General features: G+C 41.5%; 1 protein-coding gene across 5 annotated transcripts in view; it reads right to left on the bottom strand.

The window, feature by feature from the left end:
• Positions 1–1,053: 1,053 nt before the first annotated feature.
• The window catches only part of VCAN (versican), a 99,852-nt gene continuing 79,917 nt past the window's right edge, over positions 1,054–20,988 (bottom strand). For all 5 annotated transcript variants that reach the window (XM_064735292.1, XM_064735293.1, XM_064735291.1 and 2 more), the window contains 5 exons: positions 19,508–19,666; positions 18,015–18,097; positions 5,343–5,487; positions 4,691–4,873; positions 1,054–3,851 (listed from right to left, as the gene is read on the bottom strand). In XM_064735292.1, coding sequence (XP_064591362.1) covers positions 3,721–3,851; positions 4,691–4,873; positions 5,343–5,487; positions 18,015–18,097; positions 19,508–19,666 — 701 coding nt within the window. In that variant the 3' untranslated portion in view covers positions 1,054–3,720. The remainder of the gene's footprint in view (positions 3,852–4,690; positions 4,874–5,342; positions 5,488–18,014; positions 18,098–19,507; positions 19,667–20,988) is intronic.

The raw sequence follows: 20,988 nt of genomic DNA on the forward strand, positions 1-20,988 counted from the left end.
CCTGGCAAAGCAATTTCTGATGCCAAAGCCCTGTTGGCTGCAAATCCTTTCCACCGACAGCCCCCTGCCAGCCTGCCTGCATCCTGCTGGCCCCTCTGCTGCAATTCCAGGAGTTGTGTTTCCTCCTGCAGGGCTCCTCCATCCCCAGCCTGGTGGGTTGGCAGGAGTGAGAGGAGGCAGGAGATCCCATAAAACCAAAGTTCTGCCATCACAGACATGTCTCTATCTAATTTCACGAATGTGTGCATCTGTTAGAGTGTAACTGGAAAACTGGAATATGTGCCCCAACCAGCTCCTTCTTTTGCTGTTTGGGAAGGTCTCCCAAAGGAGTTGTCCTGGCTGATTTCTGCCCTGTGGGGTGCACCCCAGCAATTCAAGTGCTGTCAGTGTCTGAAGGGACGGGAGGATGTTTGAAGCAGCACTGGATACTTTGCAGAGACTGTCATGGGCAAAATCTGCATTCAGATCATAGAGCAATAGAATAGCTGGGGTAGAAAAGGGATTTAAAGTGTCACCCTGCCACAGCAGGGTCACCTCCCACTGTCCCAGTGTCCAGCCCGGCCTCGGGCAGTGCCAGGGATGCAGGGGCAGCCCCAGCTGCTCTGGGCACCCTGTGCCAGGGCCTGCCCACCCTGCCAGGGAACAATTCCTCATTGCCAAGATCCCAGCCAGCCCTGCCCTCTCTCGGTTTGAAGCCATCTCCTTTTGTCCTGGCACTCCAGACCCTTGTGACATCTCTGGTTTTGTCTTCTATGCCTCCACTCCCAGCATTGTTGCCCAGACTGGAGTTCAGGGATGCTCCAGGTGAAGGAATGATGGCATTTGGCATGGCAGCACCTTGGCTTCACAGCAGAGCCACCCCTGTGACACAAAAGGTGTGTGCATTTTGCAAGGTGTTGGTACAGAAACATTTTGGGGTTTACATCAGAGTTATAAAAATTCTCCAGAGCTGAATAAATTGTCATTCCCTGTCTAAATAAACAAGCGTGGGTGACAGGTTTTTTTAGTGTTTTTTTTTGTTGTTTTTTTTTTAATAAGGAATGTTGTCAGACCTATTTTATTATGCGTATTAGAAGGAGGTGAAAAAAACTCAATATAAGCACTGCATCTAACCTAATTAAAACTACAATCACAATGTTATCTGAATGTCTTACAACATTGTTAAATCCAACAAGTAGACAAGAAAACAACAAATCTATGCAGGGTTTTTTATACATATGGTGAGAAAGTTTGCAAAGTGTTAAAATATATTTTCTGTTCTGTGTGTTTCTGGTACAAGGAAGTGATGTGTAGATTAGTGTATATTTAATGAACAGAGCCTTGACTTTTACAAGCAAGAATCGACTTCAAAACATACAATGTATATCTTAAAATATCCCCTAAAGCTGCTCATATAAAGTCAAATCCAGCACCTACTAAAGTTCAGCCAGCTGACTCTTTGACTCCAGTGGGCACTTGACCAAGTCCATGGTAATTGTGAAGTACCTGACAGTCTAGTTGTATTCATATGAAAAAAATCACATTGCATAGATTTAAACAGGAAGACATGCAATAACAAGACAAGTCACAGTATAGCAAAACCTTGTTTCTTTGGTGAAACAGAAGCAGATATAAAAGTTACAAAGATTTTAGACTTTCATTCACAAAAAAAAAAAAAAAAAAAAAACAAACCCCAGACATTCACATTATACACTATACAAGATAATAATATAAATAGAGAAAAGTATTATGTGCATTGTTTGGGGGGTGCGGGGTGGGGAACGGACCGACCAACACAAGGGGGTCCTGCTGCCACAAGTGTGGGCAGCAGCCCCTGCCATTCCTCAGGGTCAGGAGATGTTGTCTGACTCTGCTTTCAGCTGTGGCAAGGTCGCTCCACGGGCAGCTCTGCCCTGTTGGCTGGGTTTCAATTCTTCTCCTTTCCCTCTCTGTTTTTTCGTCCCCATCACAACCCCACGCGAACACAGAGGTGTAAACCTCGCACCTCTGTGTGTGTGGTTTTCATGTTACTTTAAAAGGTACATCCTAAGGAACTTACTTTATTTTCACAGGGTTTTTTTTTAAACTGTTATTATTTTTTTTCCTTTTTTTTAACTTTTTTTTTTTTACTTTTTTTTTTTGTCCTGTGCCCAAAGGTGTGCAAGGCACTTGGCAGGAACAGCAAGTCCTTTCCGTGGAGAGGCCGTTTCAAACGTCACCTCCTACACTCACTGTACACATCCAGGTCAGTGGTGGCACTGACCAGGGCAAGAAATCATAGCAGAAAACTCCTACGTACACACTGCACCAAACTACAACCTAGAACCAATCTGTGCACACACTTCTTTAGAGAAAGCCAAGATCCTGATTCTTCTGTGGGTCACGCACAGCTCTCACCTATCTAGCCGCCAACAAATTATCCTGTTTAGCAGGAATTTTTGTTCTCCTGGGGAAAAGAGCAAGCTGGACTGAAAGATGGTTCCAAAAGTGGAGCTCAGGGGCGAATACTGCACTGGTGAGCTCTTTGAATCTTCTTTGTATGGGTAAAATAACATCCAATAAATTAAATCAGTATGGCTTACTTCATTTATTTATGTACGCTTCACAGCTGCAGCATTCATACACAAACATTCATTACTTTATAAAAAGATTAAAAAATGGTTATATATACAAAATTATTTACTTTTTTGATTTTTGTTTGTTTTCTACAAAAAAAAAAATCCCCCAAACACCAGGTCTACCTCCATTTTAGAATGCAGAGACCTGTAATATAGACCTTGTGGTTAATATCATGAAAGTAAATTTTTTCCTTGTTTCCTTTTTTTTTTCTCTTCTCAAAACAAACAAACAAACAAAAAAACCCTAAACAATAGGAAAAAAGTGGCCCTGGTTGATAAAGTTAATGTATTAGCACTTGGAATTTTACAGGCTCTCCTTGTCATACACAACTCCTCCACACAGTCCTTTCTCACATGTGCTGAAGCTGGAATGGAGAGCAGAAAAAATGTTCCATATTGCAGTCCCTAGTTCATGCTTCGTGCCACTTTTATGTGCTCTGCCTAAACTTTTCATCTCATGGGACACAAACTGTACCTTGGGTGGGAATTGGCACAGCTCCCATTAAAAAAAAAAAAAAAAAAAAAAAAACCAAAAGTCTTGTCACTTGTGTGTTTATCTTCACCTGATAATTGCAAATTTCAGTCAGTGAAGTCTTTATTTCAACCATTTCCAGCCTAGGTAAACAACACAGAAACAACGTCATAAATGACTGAAGACCTCTGAGGCCATTCTAACCATAAATATGCCTGAAATTAGTGTGACTTTTCATTTTATATACAGGATTTTAAAAACAACACACAGTCAAACAACATTAAAATCATCTTATTTACATTTTCATTGGTGCTAAAATTGAGCTGTTTAAATATTGCAGAAGGCTGGTACATATCATAAAATGGTCCACACCGATGGCATATAGAAAACTAATAATCTTTATAGGCTGGAAATGGTTTCCTTTTATCCCCATAAGCACTTCTCCTCTTTTTTATTTATTTCTTAAATTTTCTGATAAACACCGCAATTTTTTTATTTTTTTCCTTTTTTTTTTTTGCAAAAACGCGCCGTGAATACTGCAGTCCGTAGTTTCAAAACGATTCGATAATACTCCTATAAGTGATAGAAAAAGGCACAGAAAGTTATGACTTTGGCTGAAATGGTGGAAATCCCCAATTCACCATTTAGCTCTCAGCGCCTCGAGTCCTGCCACGTCCTGATCCAGCGGTGGTAGTGCTTGGATGAGTTTAACGATGTCCCCTTGCCTGAGGAGGAGTGTTTGTAGTAGTATTTCTTAGAGTAAGTCCTTTGGTATGTGGAGGCTGCAGAGAGAAGGGAGAAGGGAAAAAAAAAAAGGGGGAAATTTGTTTAAAATTCAGCTGTGAATGGGCCGGCTACACTTCACAACACAGTTGTGTTTATTCCTTGTTAATTAGAGGGTAAACAAATGATTAGCTGGAGCTGTGGCAGTGTTACAGGCATACACACAGCTGCAAAAAGAGTCATTAGCATTATTAGGAACCTGTTGATGCCAGGATTTTCTGACTTTAAAATAATCTCAATGCCTTCTGGAATGATGCCTTAAGATTTTAGCCTTTGTGTTTTTCAAATCCTGTTCTGCTCTAGGGTATAACTCTAAACTCAATATTAAGTGTTAGTTACTGTCTTCATATTTTGGTCAGATAACACAACTCCTCTAGGCCTGAGGACAGCCTCAGGCCCCAAAAGTATAAACAAAAGTGAATTGGGGGGAGCAAACTGGGGCTAAAGGACTTCATTACCTGAAGCTGTAATTGGAGGATTAACCCTGAAATGCAAATGGACCAAACTTATAATTGTGTGAAAAACTCACAACCATTGTCCATCTTGGGTGCAGCCCATGGGAGGCTTCTGACTGCCCAAGATGCACGTATTGAAAGCCTTTAATAAATACCCACTTTATTCTCTTGATCTTGTCTAGCCCCCGTTCTAGGCAACCACTCCAAGGCATAAGTAGACACAGAGGAGGAAAATTTCCATTAGTTTCGGACGCTTGGTGTTTTTCCACCGTAATCTGTCCTACCAGACTCGCTCCTCTCTTAAAACACACATTCATTACTTATCAATCTCAAATTAGCCCGCTGTTTCTGCAGTGCCAGTGTTTTTCTCTCAGAGAACTCACGATTCATGCAAGTAATTTTGGGCATATCCCATCGTCCGTTCCCCTGGCAGCGGATGGTGGGGATGTGGCGCTGGATGAAGCCATCCTTGCAGTGGTATCTGATGAGGGAGTTGATCTCATAGCGAGGCTTCATCTTCCCAAAGGTCTTTGCGTTTTCCACCACAGGAGGCTGGCCACAAGCCACTGGAAAGAAGAGAGAGCATCACCCAAAACTTCAGTTTGTGAGCCCAGTGTGGGCTGGGACCAGCCTCTGAGCCCTGGCCAAGGAAGGTCACAAAGGACCTCGGGTGGACTCCCAAAGGAACGTCCAGACAAGGACAGGAGGATCAGTCTGCTCTGTAGATCTCCAAAACTAATAGTGTTGGAAATGGGAAAATGGCAGATATTGTGGTCAGTATTGCCTTTTTGGTTCAAATTCTAAATGTAAATTCAAGCCAAAAGTTGGCATACTCACACAAAGAAACCTGAAAAGCAGCGAAGTTACTACAAGCATTTTAGGAAAAAGTCTTTTTTTCAGGACTCTTCATGTCATCCTCAGTGACATGTTCAAGAGGACTGAAAACTTATGGATCCATCAAGGTCCAGAGAGCATGGTCAGAAGTACTGAATGGCAATTTAGCAAATTATGATTTTGTCACTGCAAAGTTTGTACCTGTTCCTTTCTTGCAGGTGTAAGTGAGGTGGTAATTGCATGGGACATCATTCCACTGCCCATTCTCATGCCAGATTATAACAACACAGTCTTCTCCAGCAGAAAAGAAGCTGTCTGGCTGGTTTGGTCTCCAGTTCTCATATTGCTGCAGAAAAGAGAAGCAAAACCATCATTCCCAGTGCTGGAGAATATTTACATTAACAAAAGAGCACATGATATCACCTGTGGCAAAAAGGAATCTCAGCTGTTTGATTCAGGCTGCTAAGAGTGGGCTAAACAAAGGTAGATTTAGTGTATCTTCCCACTATATTAAAAATTATCTCAAGGGGAAAAATATTCTGGTCTAACTTCTCATTTACTGATGTCAGGTGAACAAAACAAAGAGACACAAGCAAAACTGGATCCTAAGTGTGTCTAAAACACTCTTTCCTACATAAATATCATGAAGTATAATGCAAGAAAATAAATATCCCATGACCCTCATTAGAGCACATGTACTAAGTGAGAAATTACAGACTAACTTCCCAGACTTGGATTATTTGTGGCATTGGATGATTTCATTCAGTTAATGAAGTCATTCCACAGGGACGACATGCAGAATTAGGTGCAACATAAGTGAAAGAGTCAGAATTTGGCCCCCAGAACAACTGGAGATTGGTGTTTTCATTAAAAATGCTAGGTGGCAGTCTGAGCCCAGACAGCAGCCTCTCAGCTTCAGAAATGGTGATTCAAATTCTGCCCTCTGTTGAAAAACCAGCCTCAAACATCTATGAAAATATATGACTAACAGCAGAAAGTGCTTCTTCAAAATGCACTACATTTAGAAGTAGAAATATGGGTTTTGGTATGTGCAAAACAAGCAAGAAATAAAAACTCACAAAAGAACCTTCAAACGGCTGTGAAATACCAGCACAATGTTATTTTTGGGTGAAATTTTGGGAGGATTCAGTGTGTTTTTACAATCAACCAGCAGGAAAAATAGCAACACTTTTGTCAGACCGATTGAAACTTGGGCAGCAGTTCTTGTGAGGGGACATGCAGCCTCCTGTCCTGGCAGCCAGCACAGGTGGGACAATCCCAGACTTTGCTCCCAAACAAAGCACAGCAATCTGAGATTTGCATTAATGTTATGCCAAGAAAAGCGAGAGAATATTTGGAAGTCACTCCTAACGATTTTTGATTTTCGCTGGGATTTCTGTTGTGTCACTCCAGGAAGAATTTAAGGAAGGATAAAAATAGCTATCTGTAAGAACTGGAATTCACATAAATGCCAGACATTACCCAGGCAGCAAGCCCCTTGTATGGGCAAAATGACATCGTTTCTACAGTGCTTATATTTTCCTCAGTGCTTACATCTTTCTGGCTAAAGCTGGCCTGTACAAATGTCATACAAGTTTAGTTCTCTATTTTCTTAACTTTGTGAAATAACCCCTATTCACTGCCTGGGTGAACACATTTTAGAAATAAAGTTAACATACCCCACACAAGTAGTATTTACCTTACAATGAATCAAAGTATGAAAGGAAAATGAGTTAAATACTTAACCTTTTCCTACCACGTGTCATCTTACCCATCATAGGTTTTAATTATCCAGGCAATTTAACCAGCACAGTCTGAATAAATTTGTTCTGCACTGAATTTATTACCTCTAATAAAACACCCCCCTGTTCAGCTGGAACTAAATTAACTCCATCTCAACTTCTTAGTGTTTAACAGTCCTAAATTACAGTGCACACCAACTAGTTTACTCAAGTTTAGGATCCATTAGCTTTCAAGAATGTGTGCATGGATACAAAAATGAAAGAAAACTGTAAGGTTAGAAAGTTCCATCAATAATGTCCTGAGAGCTGAGGAAAGATTTCAGCAAGCCTTGCAGCTGTTTCTGGTGGAAATAACACTGCAGAGCTGCTTGCTTCCATAGGGATGAGAGTGTGGGAATGGAGGATATTTAGTGGCTGTTGGGGGCGTGTGAGCTGGAGGTGCTCAGCAGCCTGCCAGCTCCCACCCTCAGCACACAGGCTCCATATGCTCTTGCTTGCCTTGCCAAAATGACTCCAAAATTCATGTTTGCTTAGCTGGCAGGGCTGCAGCGTGGTGGCAGGGTATTACATCTAGGCCCTGTGGTTTGTTCAGGAATGTCTGATATCCTCCAGCGTGACTTGCTGTTACCTCACATCTGATATCGTCATTGCACAGATTTATTTTGGCTGAGGAGCTCTGATCTTGCCTGGGTCTGGTGCCAGAATTGCTTAGCAGAGGAAGTTCCAGACTGCTGAATTGCTTTCTTAGGTCCCCACCCAGCCCCTCTGTAGTTTTCCAGTTCCTTATTTAGACACTGATAATGGGACAATGATAAAAAGAGATTCTCACAGTTTGAGTGGAACAGGCTACTAGACAAATAAAATAATATTTTGCATTTCTCTTATGGAATAGATCTTTGCATGAGCATAGGCATGAATCTGGTTTCTACTGGTGTAGATCTGTAGATCTCCAGTAAACCCATATCAGCAAAAAATTAATGGGAAAAAGCCTTTGGCAATGCTGCATCATTCATAAGACAAAGCCTAAATAGAATCAAATACTTCATGAATACATGGAAGAAAAGTTACTGTAAGATTTTTAGTCCTTGTCAGAAATATTGACAGTGGGTGATTGCAGAGTGACCTGAAAAACATCACTACTCCGTTCTTTAAGCAACATTACCACAACAGACAAGAATTTTTTCTCTGTATTAAAATGCAAAGCGCTTGCAGAATGTACTTTTCTGGGCATATAATCTTAATTATGTACAAGGCACAAAATGTACCTCAGAGGAGGTTTGTCTGGCCACACTTCTCCTCCAGCTGTGGAGAAGGAGGTCCGGAGCAATCACACAATCTCAGCATGGTTTGGGTTGAAAGGAACCTTTAAAATCACCCAGTGCCACCCCCTGCCATGGCAGGGACACCTTCCACCAGAACAGGTTGTTCCAAGCCCCGTCCAACTGATACCAAAATCAGCTACATTTTTTTTATTCTCTGTTTTTTACCACAACCCATCCTTGATGAAGCACAGTCCGCAGGCTCAGGCAGACACCACTGCACCACCCACTCTGAAAAACTCTCAAAATCCTCAGTGGCAGAGGGTGGTTGGGACTTTTCCTCAAGAACCTGAGGTTTCTGTGTAGCCAGGTGACTGCAGAGACAGGGGTTTGGTCCCTGTACCTTCCTTTGGTCCTTGGGGAGTCTGCCTGACCATCATTTCAGGACGAGAAGTGGAGTTTTATACCCTTTGGGCTTTTAATTTTACTGCAATAATTAGTTTATCTTACTTGTACTTTTTTGGTTTTATTGTTGAAATCAAAGCCTTCTCTGTCACACTGGATTTATTTGTTCTGGCTTTCTCTGCTCAAAGGCCCTGAAAATTTTCCTGCAGAGTGGGGATGGTCTATGACTTAGAGCTGGAGCCCAGTCGGGATTCTGCTCTTCAGGCTTCCTACGTGGCACTAGATAATGCACTTGGCTGGCCATCCACAGCCCATAAAACAGGGAAAAATCTATTCTCTTGCCTCACAGGAGGAGTTTGGATATGATGGCTTCAAAAGCCCATGAGGACATTTTATTAAGTTCCACATTTTTGGGGAGGATTTCCTTATATGGAAATTCACGGTCGTGTTGGGTGGCTGGCTGGCTTGTCACATAAAATCAGCTAAAAACGCCAGGACTACAGCAAGAGTTGTAAAGCAGAGAACTTTATTAGCCAGTCACTACCTATTCTCATTCAGATGACTGCTAATTAAACAGAAGGGGCATAATCTTCCCGTCATGGACAAGGTCCCACCTTGTGGGAGATTTGTTATGTTAAATTTCAGATAAGCAGCCTTTCTTGACGGGCTCATTTCCTCACTAATGGGTAATCCACTCAGCTCTTTCAGGTGCTTGCACTGCCCAGGTGGATCCAGGAGTATCTCAGCTTTGAGACACTCCTTTGGAAATTTCAGCCCTCCTTTTGTCTCCAAAAGGCTCATCAAGTGCCTGAGATCAATCGCTCCAAAATAGCCAACAAGCTTTGTGTTTAACGAAGCACAATAAAAAAAACCACAGATGCCAACAAAACTTTACTGCTTGACCTCGGTATTGTGTAAAGGCCAATAATCTTCTGTATAGGACTGAATCTAGGAAATCATTTACTTGAAATATATCTATTTAGATTTACAGGTCAAGGCTTTCTCTTCTGGGGAAAGGAAACATGTTTTCAGTATGTTAAACTAAGCTGTTTTTACAAATCTGTCTTGGCACTTTTTGGAGCTTGCAGTTGTGATTTTTATTTTCTTTCCTTCTGGCTACTTCCTTATCTGGTTCCTCCTTAATGCAAGACTAATGAGGCAAATTAGAGAAAAATCAACAATGGAAGAGGTAGGGACTGGCTGATTGGATACTTTCTGTGCCATTTCATTTCAAAGTGAAGCAACATTTCCTGCCTGGTATTAATCACTAAGCTGAAACCACCTCTGCAAACCTTACTATCACCATTTTCTTCTCCTGCCATTGCTCTGATAAGAACAGGAATACAATTCTCTCTCTCTTTTTTTTTTTTTTTTTTTTTTTTTTTTTTTGCAACACAATAGCAGAAAAAGTCTTAGAAATCTTTATCGGGAAAGCCCTGAATGAATCCCTCACTGTGGGGGTTGTTATAATTGGACAGCTTAAATAAAAATTACATCTCACTTTCAGCGAGTCTCGGGAATTACTCGGTGGCTGAACTTCAACAAGACCAGCACGAGGTTACAATGAGCACATGCATCAGCCCAGGAAACCCTCATTTGTGACTGTGCTGATGCTGCTACAGGAGACACTTGGGAAGTTTAAACAGGATTGTGTTTCTTTTCCATAGGAAAAAAAAATATCAACCAGATTTCTGTGAAGATTTGGCCATGTATGAGATACTTCCATTAAGGTCACCTGGTATTTAAATGCATTTTTACATGGGAAAGACAACAAGCTATCTTACAGTGCAGGCTCTGTTCTAGGAAAATTCCCTCCAGTCCTGCAAAGGATTTTTCTGTTTAATTTTGTGAAAGGAAGCAGACTGACAGAACTCACCAAAAGCTTCTTGAGATTAAAAACTCCATTCAGTGAGAGTTTAAGCACACACCGTGATTCAAAGGCGTGGGTCTTGCCTTAAGGGGGATGATCACAGGGAAGATCACATGCCGATTCAGACAGATGCTAAAATAATTGCCTGAAGGAGGCACCAAATGTGTGCATAAATCATTCCTGGGAGAAACTCAAATCAATTTGGAGACAGCTCCTATATTTAAACCTATCTACAAGTACACACAACGTGACCCTGATATTTTTTCTTTTTTAGGTTCTGGTTGAATGGCTTCCCTTAGCTCCTAATCTGAGTTTTATTTGCATAGGATTTTTGGGAAACTGGCAGGGTTTGGACCAGGCAGGAACCCAACACTCCCCATGACTGAGTCACACTGTGAGCAAGGCAAGCTCCCAGGAGGAGCTTTGCTAAATACTTCTGCAAAAGATTTCCCTTGCAGGGGTTGGGTTTTTTGGTTACAGAGCGATGGAATGTATTGGGAAACTTTTTTAGTCCCGTGCAGCAGCTTGCAAAAACAGAAAGGGACTCTGGAAAACACACATTCATGTGCATCTATCCACAAGAAGCGATTGCAGATTGAATAAGCAGGAAGAGCTCTGCAAAAAGAAATAATTTGGGAAAGAAATCTAATTAATTGAAATTGAGCCAGTGGGAAAAAAAGGCTACCTGATGAAATTGGAACATAAAATCCCTGTCAGTCCTATAGTTTTGGGAAGAAATGATTGTGTGGTGGAGCAGACTGCTAGGTCTGGGATGATTTTAAAGCAATACCATGGAATGACGATTTTTCCCCGAGAAGCAGAAAACGGTGAATGAGAAGTGAAACCCCACTAGGTGACGCTGTCTGCTTGCTCCAAAGCCCCGAGTTGCTCCAAAATTATAATTATTCAGAATTACAACTCTCAGTAACTCTTTCAAAGCTAAATGAAGCCGTGGACTTTTACCTGCTCTCCACCATGTGTTGTTTTCAGAATAATAGCTTTCATCACACACTGTAGAGTTTAGTTTTGAGGATATGCTCTGTGTGATGGGCTCTCAGAAGTCACTTTAGCAGCTGAGAAATCACATTAAAAATGAGTGGCAGAGAAAGAAAGTAGGGTGGTTAAGTGCTGCTTTGGTGTAATTCCTGTTTGTTTTGGAGTCACATTGACATGAATATATATTAGCAGCACAATGCAAATTGTGTGGGGCGTGATTTAATCTTTTTGTGCACAGCTACCAGGAGAGAAAAAACAAAAGAAAGAAAAAAAAGAAGGAAAATCCTGCACTTTGTCAACAATTACTGCAGGTTTGAAGCTGTCCAAGAATTGTAGCCCACAGTAAGGAGTAATTTCAGCCCAGCAGTAACAAGTCTCTGAAGTAACTGCTGACCCCCCTGGTAAAAACAAGACAAAACCCCACTTTGTCCAAGAGGCCCTCGTTACGACATCCTGAACCAAAAATATACCTGTCATTAATAATATTATATAGTTCTCCTCCATTTAAACGTGGGTCAAATGAGCATCTTAAAAAGAGGCCGTAATGACTGACTGCAGCACAGAACCAAAACATTTGGTAGGTTTAAAATCTCCTTCTCCAAGAATCCTGTGGGACATGGGCACAATGAGCTTTTTGTTTGCAGCTGACTACAGCACTTTTTTAGTTTGTTTGCTTTACTTAACCCTCAGAGGCAGGCTCCTTCACTACAATACTCCATGCCTTTTGAAGGTTTTGGGTTTTTGTGTGTGTGTGTGTGTGTGTGTTCAATGAAGTTACTCTTTCTGAGAGGGGTGCAGTTACAGATTTGCTCAAGTTAAAGCCTTCTGATTCACTGACCAATAAAGGAAGGAAAAGAGAGGGCTTTGTTTTTTGCCAGAATTAAGTTTCTGGGTTGTTTTCCTTCTTTTTCCTAATTTATTTTTATTTTTATTTTAACATACCTACCTAACACTGACAACCCGAGGAACCAGCTTTGCAGAACACAAAGCATAAACACCCCTGTGCTGAAGGGGAGTAAAAAACCCAAGGCAGGGTCTCTGTACAGCTTTAAAAGTGGCAATATTCCCCATCCCTTTCCTGGCTGGCAGCATTCTCCCAGTGACAGACAATCTGGCCACAGACGCTGGCCAGCTCCTTATTACAGCACTAATCTTATGTAATGGCAGTGAGCTCACCGCCCTACAAAGCACTAATTATCAGCAGCGTTTTCCAGGGGATGTGAAAAACCCCCCTCGTGGGGCAGGGGGCCCTGGGCACAGCCCCAAGTTGCTGTATGTGCTTAATCCATAACATGAATAGCTCCAAAGGGCTCCTTGTCTGCTCTGCCTGCTCACAAGGGTCCTTAGCAAACACAAAGGGGGAGCTGCCAAAAGCAACACCAGATTTTTTTTTTCTCTTTTTCGTTTCTTTTTTTTTCTTTTTTTTTCTTTTTTCCTGTTTGGATGGGTGTGCTTTACAGCTGTAAGAGTTACCATTCACAGAGCTAAGTGAATTATTTAAATTCGATTTCGCTGGTGTATTTTCAAGCTTCCCGTTGTGTCCTCTCTCCCTTTGATCAATTATTAAATGCCCCAGCTGATAATGTAAGTTCTGTTGTTCTGTAGTTTGTGTTGCATCACCTTTAAAGTATAAAAAGACCCAAGCAGGCAAATTACTCTGCTCACACAGCTGTGTGAGTGTTTGCTTCCTTCTCCTGCAACACTGTGTTTTTTTTTTTCTCAAATGTGTTTGTTTTCACTGCTTAGAGCCTTATAGGTAATTGTGGGATGAAGATTGTCCTTGATCCATACTCCAAAAGTGTTGTTCACTGTTGCAGGAATGCTGGGAGAAAAGTCTAGAGTAAAGTGCAAGAACAATTTAGATTCTGTAATTTTCTAAATGTAAATAAAGACTACATATAGCCATTTTCATTGTGCTGTAGAATGTATATCAGAGGGAAAATAATGTTCTCCCACACCAAAGCCAACAAACAGCCCTAGAACTACCCCGCACAGAAAAAAAGCAGAGCTAGCAAAGCATGCTCTAAAAACCACTACATTATTCTCCCCTGCCTCTTGAATCCATCAATGTAATCATACCTGAAACATCTTGAGCAGAAATTGGCATGATTTTCAGGAAGTCGTGATTAACAAAGCTCTACAAGAGCTGGGGTGCTGCAAGTCCTCTGAACACACCTCGAGGGCTGCTCTCACCACCTTCACTTTTGGGACAGATTGTCAGAAATCAGGGACCAGGCAGGTTTGCCAAAGTTTGCAGCTTCCTGCTGGTGCACACAAGCCCAGGTGATGCTCCCAGCCCACGTCAGTGGTCCCAGCTCTCACTGAACTTGCCCCACGTGTGAGGATCTGGGTTCCCTCAAAGGACACCCCCCTCTTTTTGTGCTGCACTAACACAGCTGCCAGCAACCCCTTCCTCTTCATACAAAAAAAAAGGTGCTGTTGTTTTGCCCCAAAAATTGTTTTGCTGTGTGTCTCATCAGCTCCGCAACATGAATTGCACATCTCCCAACCAACAGAACCACTGAGAAGTTACTTCCTTCAAAACCAGAAAAATAAATAAATAAGAGGAATAACATTAAAAAAAGAGGGCAGGGACATGATATAGATGAGGAAAGATTGCTCCCTGCCACCCAGGTACAGCACAGCACATCAGAAAAAAATGCAGATACATGTGAGCAGCCATTGGATCCCTCAGCTTACTGTAATTAAAGCCTATTTTATTCTGCTCATAAGCTTAGCCAAGGAGCACTTTGAAGATAAATTCTGGTCTTAGCCAAGAAGATCCCAAATTATTTAAAAAATAAAAAATACAAAAAAAAAAAGGAAGACAAATTCAAGCAAATTCATTTGGCCAAAAAAAATTTTAAAATCTTGTAATGATAGACTAGTTACCTGAAAACCTTTTTCTTTATGCAAAATGCCACCTCAGCTAACAATTAAACTTTAGGGCATGAGAAGTGGGACACAATCACCTTATTCAATTAATTTTGTTTTCTCAAGCCCAGTCTGTGTTTGGGTTGCAGTGGGTACAGCAAGCTGAAAATGTGTGTTTCACCAGCAGATGGTGAGGCTTTATCTGCATAACATTGTGCCATTTTGCCTGAAAGGCAGGAAACTGCTAACTGGTGTCAAATTAAAACCACTTCACAGTTAAGAAATAAACTTGCCAAATCCCCCTGAAATCTCACAGATAATGATGCATCAGACATTTCAGTGAGGCAGATCAAAAAGCTTCCTCAAGGTCTCTGTTCAGGACTGGAACCTCCAATGCTGTGATTTAGGAGTGGGCCTGTTTCTATGTGTTAGGATCATTTTTCCTGTCCTCAAAGTTGGGGTTTTTAATGGAAAACAGGCAGACTCAATGCAAATATGGACAAAAGTCACATTGGCTGAGAAGATTTAAACACTATTTCTTGCTTTCTCACTGAATTTGGTTGCATTCACCTCATTTATCAAGACACCAACATTTTCCTCCAGGAACTCTGAGAGCCATAGCGTGAATTTACAGGATCACTCTCCATCTTTTCCAAAACTTCCTTACTGGCACTATTTTTTCAACTTCAACATAAATTCTAGTTGAAGCACAAAAAATGTGTGCAGGAATACAGGGGGTTTGGTTTTTGTTGGGTTTTTTTCCTGACTAGTGCTGCTGGTTTTGATGAATTGTTAAGAGTGAGTATTTTCTATAGGAGTGAAAAAGGAATAATTCCAAGGCATCAAGAGTGGCTGACTATACTTAGTCCACTATTAGGCAACTAAACAGTCTTTTTCAGAAGGGCTGAGAGCCTGTCAAGGCTGCTTTAATTTCAGTGTAAGTTTCCCAGCAAGAACCTTAATTCTGTATTCTCATTTATATGCTTTGCCCACATATCATGTTTAATGGTGGCTGGCTCTTGGCTTCAGGTTAAAAAAAATCTGGAAAAACACAACTTGTCAGGGGCTGAAAATGTCAAAACAATTAATGATTTCCTTTCATTGAGAACCCATTGGTTGGAAAACATTTTAGGTGCAAAGAAAAAAAAAAAAAGGTATTTTATCCCTTTTCCCAAAATTGCCAATAAAATATCTGGCAAAAGAGTTGCTGTCAGTGTGCTGCATATTTCTGTCAGTTTCCTTGTGTTGGTGGGAAATGAGTACCAAAGTAATATAAACCTTTTTCTGTGTCTCCAGTAGTGAAGCCTGTGTTTCAAGCATTCCCAATTCCCAATTCCAGGGGCTTGCTTTGGTTCAGAAAGAAAATTTGTGTGAAAGAGAATCTTGTCACCCACAACATGTCTTGATGTTGTTGTTGTTGTTGTTAATTTGCTTTTTCTTTTAAGTACATGAAGTATCAGAACTGTTAGGGGCTTATTTTTAATCCATAAAACCTCATAAAGTCATGCAAGCATGATTTTTTGGATTGGACCAAGCTGTTATTGGAGAAAATTCAAAGAAGTATCAAGATAAAGATGAATGTGCACCACTTGTAGCCGCACAATCACTCTTCTGATAGTATCTCCAAGAAAACTGATATCAGGGGGATTCCCAGCACACTTAACAAATTTTCCCCCATGCCAGAAGTCTTGAATGGAATTGTGGATAGACAGTATTTTTTGGAGAGTGCATAGAGCTGGGAAACAAATTTAGAAACAGCTGAATACACATGCACCCTGATACATAAAACAAGTCAAGGCTATTTAAATTTTGGCTATAGGCAAGAGTCAACTCTAAACTCAGAAATTCAATTTAGAGCCTGAGTATTGGTGTAATAATGCTGATTTTTATGATCACAAATTATGCTAATGAATTTAAAGCCATCATAAATCTTGCTCACCTGCACACCCATAAGAGAGGCAAATTTTCTACCTGCATAGTATTTAAATTCACTGCAATTTTAGGAGAACATCAGGGAAATAGATTGGATGCGTATATTTAATTATGTTATCATTCTTGTTAATTAGCAGAGAAGTAATAAATCTCTGAAACAACAAGAGTGGTTAGAAAGTATGAGAAATAAGTTAAAAGCCAGAGAAAAAGGAACAAATGAGGCAGCTGCTCTCAGAACCATGGGATCCAGAAACCATATGGAATAAGTTATGAGGAAAATCTATTGAAGCAATGAACATAAATGATTTCAGGAGACACCTAAATTGTTTCCGAAGGAAGAGACAGAGGGAAGTTGTTAAAAATGAAAGAAAAATAAGGTGGAAAAAAAGATCAATCACAGCAGAAATCTGTTGGACAGATGGTACCGCTCTGTTCCTAGAATATCTTAATTTCTTAAAATTGAAAATTACAGTAAAAATATAATGCCCATTCAGTCAGTAGCCTGAATTAAAAAATATGATCTCCGCTCTAATTTTAATTTCCTCAAATGTATAGAATCAAGAATGGTTTGGATTGGGAAGAACCATGGGCAGGGACACCTTCCACTAGACCAGGGTGATTAATCAGTGGCACAACAACCCTGGTTTTGGAATATATAAGCGTTATATTTTATCTTATGTATATTTATCTTACTTTACACCTGGTGTCTGGAATCACCAAGGGGTGCCTTGGTACCCCCCTGAGCCACCAGTGAGGCAACAGAAAGCTTCACCACCATTCCCCACCCCTCTTTGCTGTCACCTGTGCCATGTCCCCAAGAAATGTCTCCTTTAAAAGCCACTTCAGAGCACTTTTAGGCTGTGGTTATTTACATGAAATGGCAATAATTGAAGCCTGCCTTGCCCCAGGTGTCTTTCTACACCAGCTGCAGCCACATGGTCTGCAGCAACAACAGGTGTGTCCAGATGCTCTCTGATTTAAAAGTTCACTATTGGAAGGAAAATAATAACCAGTTTGGGCTTTTTCTTTACGTAATGTTCTTCACTGGGTGCTCAACAGCAAATAAATCACCTGTTCCTCCTGCAGAAGAGATTATTTTGATTGGGGAAGAGTTTGATCATTTCCTATGTCCATCACCTCTTTGATTTAGGTGTGTTGATGGTGGGTGAAGATGCTTTCCCTCTCCTTCTGCTGATTTTCCTTTTTGTTTTAAGTCAGGAGGTATCAACAGCATCGTAAAATTTTATGGCTGAATTATGGGTTAGAGGCCCCCTGAACCAGCTGAGGATGGCAGCTGCAGAGCTGCCCCACAAAGCAGGCTCCAGAAATACTTGTGAGGCTCCTCTGTGCACCCCAGAGAGCCAGCAAAGGCAAGATTTGAGTGCCAGATCATCACCCAAAAATGCATCCTGGTGAGTGAGAATTGCCACACACGGCCTTGCGCAAGGCAAGATCACAAACCAGCTCCAGCAGAGCCCCTTACATTACCACAGTCTCAGATTTTTTGAGTATTTCTATGTGAAACCTTAGAGAGCTCCCACACATACAATAACAGGAACTGAGAACAAGACCTTAGAGCGAAACCACAAAATATTAGGTATCCCAAAAATGCATTTACTGACTGTTTGCTTGGGTCCGCATTTAGCGACAGTGGGGGTTTTTTGGCTACTTTTTTGGGGGTTGTTTTTGTTTTGTTGGTTTTTTTTTTAATGCAGCTTCCCTCACCGCTAGTGGGAATTTGATAAGCCACCACAAAAAGAAATGAGTGAGTGATTTCAGCTCAAAGGCATCTTACCAGTGGGCTGCCATCAGTCCAGCGGAAGTCACGCTCAAACATCTTGTCATTGAGGCCAATCCACTGGTAGTCATGGCCAATACCTGGGGACCAGAAGGGCATTTCCATTAACTTTCCCATAAATGGAAGAGGCTTCACCAAAGAAAATAATTTTATGCGGAATGAATCAGACATCCTGTTCTTAAGATTGTTCTGCTCTTTGTGCTAAAGGCTGGTTCAGAGGCTCTTTTTCAGCTTTTTGGTTTTAATTTGGGATGTGTATAAAAATGCAGGTTCTCATCTAAAAGTTTTAAATTACCCTGTCTCTTCACTCCCAGGGAAGTCTACCACGGCAAAGAGAATTAATTTCCTACCTGAGAACGTACGACAAGAAGAAAAGGAAAAAAAAATTAAAATCACATATTCTAATCCACATTTTTCAAGCTTTGGTTAGGCTGTGGCCATTGTTGTCTAAATTCTACAATACAACACAGTAGCTGTTTCTTTATGGCTAATTATGGTGGCATTGTCTTGATGTCACCATGTGCACAAAAACGTGTCATATGCACAAAATACCTTAAGTCTCCAGAAAAAAAGAAATGTTTCAAAAAGTCTCAATGCCAAAACAAAAGTTCCTGTTCTCATCCCTCCCCCCAAAAAGTATTTTCTGTTTAACAAATTATAACTTAATAGTGATAGAGAACTTGTATTAACTGCAGAAGTAAACATTTATAACACAAAGTGTGCCTTTTATTTAACATTTTAAAGTATGTTTTAAGTTGGAGATGCAAAAGCTGAGTGGTGAGGAGGAGATCTCACTGTCTCTAAACCCTCAGTGATCTCTCTTGCATAGAGTCACAGAATATCCTGAGTTGGATGGGACCCACAAGGATCATCAGTCCAGTCCCTGTCCCTGCACAGACACCCCAACAATCCCACCCTGGGCATCCCTGGGAGAATATTTCAAATTATTCTGGAGTTCTGGCAGCAAAGGCTTTGTCTTTGCTTCCTGGAGCAAAGGCTTTGTCTCAAATCCAGTTGAACAAAGTGTTGTATGTTTTAAATTTTTTAAACAGCACTTCTGTGGAACCAAATCCACCAATCATCAGACATTTTTCCACCACCACACAGGCAACATTAAAGGAAAATCCTTTAGTTTTAATCAGAAATCTAGAGCCTCAGGGCTATGCCCATTCCCTGGGGAGCCTGGGCAGTGCCCAGCACACTCTGGGATAAGAACCTTTCCCTAAAGTCCTACCTAAACCTGCCCTGACACAATTTCAGGCCATCCCCTGAGGGTCTGACCCTGCCACAGGGAGCAGAGATCAGAGATGCCCCTCAGAGGATGTTGGACACCACACTGAGGCCTGACCTCAGTCTCCTCTTCCCCATCCGAACCCCCCGAGTGACCTCAGCTCCCATCCAGACCCTTGCCCATCTCCACGCCCCTCCTTTGGGCACTCCCTGGCACGCCCAGCTGTCCCTGGTGGGGTGAGGCAGAGGAGGGTACGCACGGTTGACGAAGATCTGCTCCTCATGGGACAGGATGCTGGTGAGGTGTGCTCCCTGCAGGCGGCACTCCCGCTCCGCCGTGTCCCACGTGCGCCGGTGCGCGAAGTACTTGTAGCACTGCCCCTGGAACTTGTGCCAGCCGTAGTCACAGGTCTCCGTGTCTGCAGCACACAGACAAAGCACGTCCCAGTCAGTGCTCCACAATCAGGCACGTTTGGTCAGTGCATCAACACCAGGCATGTTTGGTCAATGTGCCAAAATGAGAGACACATTTGGTCAGTCAACCAAAATCAGGCACGTTTGGTGAGTGCATCAAAACCAGGCACGTTTGATCAATCAACCAAAACCAGGCACATTTGATCGATGGACAAAAACGAGGCACATTTGGCCAATGCAAAAAAAAACAGACATGTTTGATAATCAACTAAAACCAAGAACATTTGGTCGGTGCATCAAAACCAGGCACATTTGATCAATGGACCAAAACGAGGCACATTTGGTCATTGGACCAAAATCAGGCACATTCGGTCAGTGCACCAAAACAAGGAATGTTTATTAATGCACCAAAATGAGGCACATTTGATCAATGGACCAATATCAGGCATGTTTGGTCAACACACCAAAATCAGGCACATTTGATCAATCAACGAAAACTAGGTGTGTTTGGTCAACGCACCAAAATCAGGCACGTTTGGTCAAGGCACCAAAACCTGACATGTTTGGTCAGTGCACCAAAACCAGGCACATTTGAGCAGTGCACCAAAACCAGGTACATTTGATCAATGAACCAAAACCAGGCACACTTGATCAATGTACAAAAATCAGACACGTTTGATCAATGGACCAAAATGAGGCCCATTTATTTGGTCAATGCACAAAAACCAGGCATGTTTGATCAATCAACCAAAATCAGGCATGTTTGGTCAATGGACCAAGACAAGAATTATTTGATCAATGGACAAAAATCAGGAACATTTGGTCAGTCAGCCAAAACCAGGCACTTTTGGTCAGTGCATCAAAACCAGGCACGTCTCATCTACACCAAGGGATTTTCTGCAGGACAAAGTTTCAAGAAAAACCCATCTGTCAAGGCATGCAAAATCAAAGACTCATCATTTGAACCTCATTTTCAGGTAGTTCTGCTTGCCCAGTCTCAGTACACCCATCCTTGAGACCTCACTTTCAGGCAGTTCTGTTTACCCACTTCCAGCACAAACTGCAAGACTATTGCTTATCTAAGGCATATAATCACAATTGGAAACTTTGTGGGTTTCCAGTGATTGAAGTAAGCTGAATCTGGGCAATTTCAGGAGGACATCTACATCTGTCACCCTAGATGGATGAAATCCCTGGATGTTGGATTGCAGTGAACCTTCATTTCACCAGTTTTCTGAGTCTGTACATGGCGATGGGAATTTTTACTTGCAAGGACAAATCATTCTTCAAGTGAGTGTACTAACTTAAGTTTGGAAGAAACTGATAA

Source organism: Zonotrichia leucophrys, chromosome Z (genome assembly GCF_028769735.1).
Source record: "Zonotrichia leucophrys gambelii isolate GWCS_2022_RI chromosome Z, RI_Zleu_2.0, whole genome shotgun sequence".
Lineage (NCBI taxonomy): Eukaryota > Metazoa > Chordata > Aves > Passeriformes > Passerellidae > Zonotrichia > Zonotrichia leucophrys.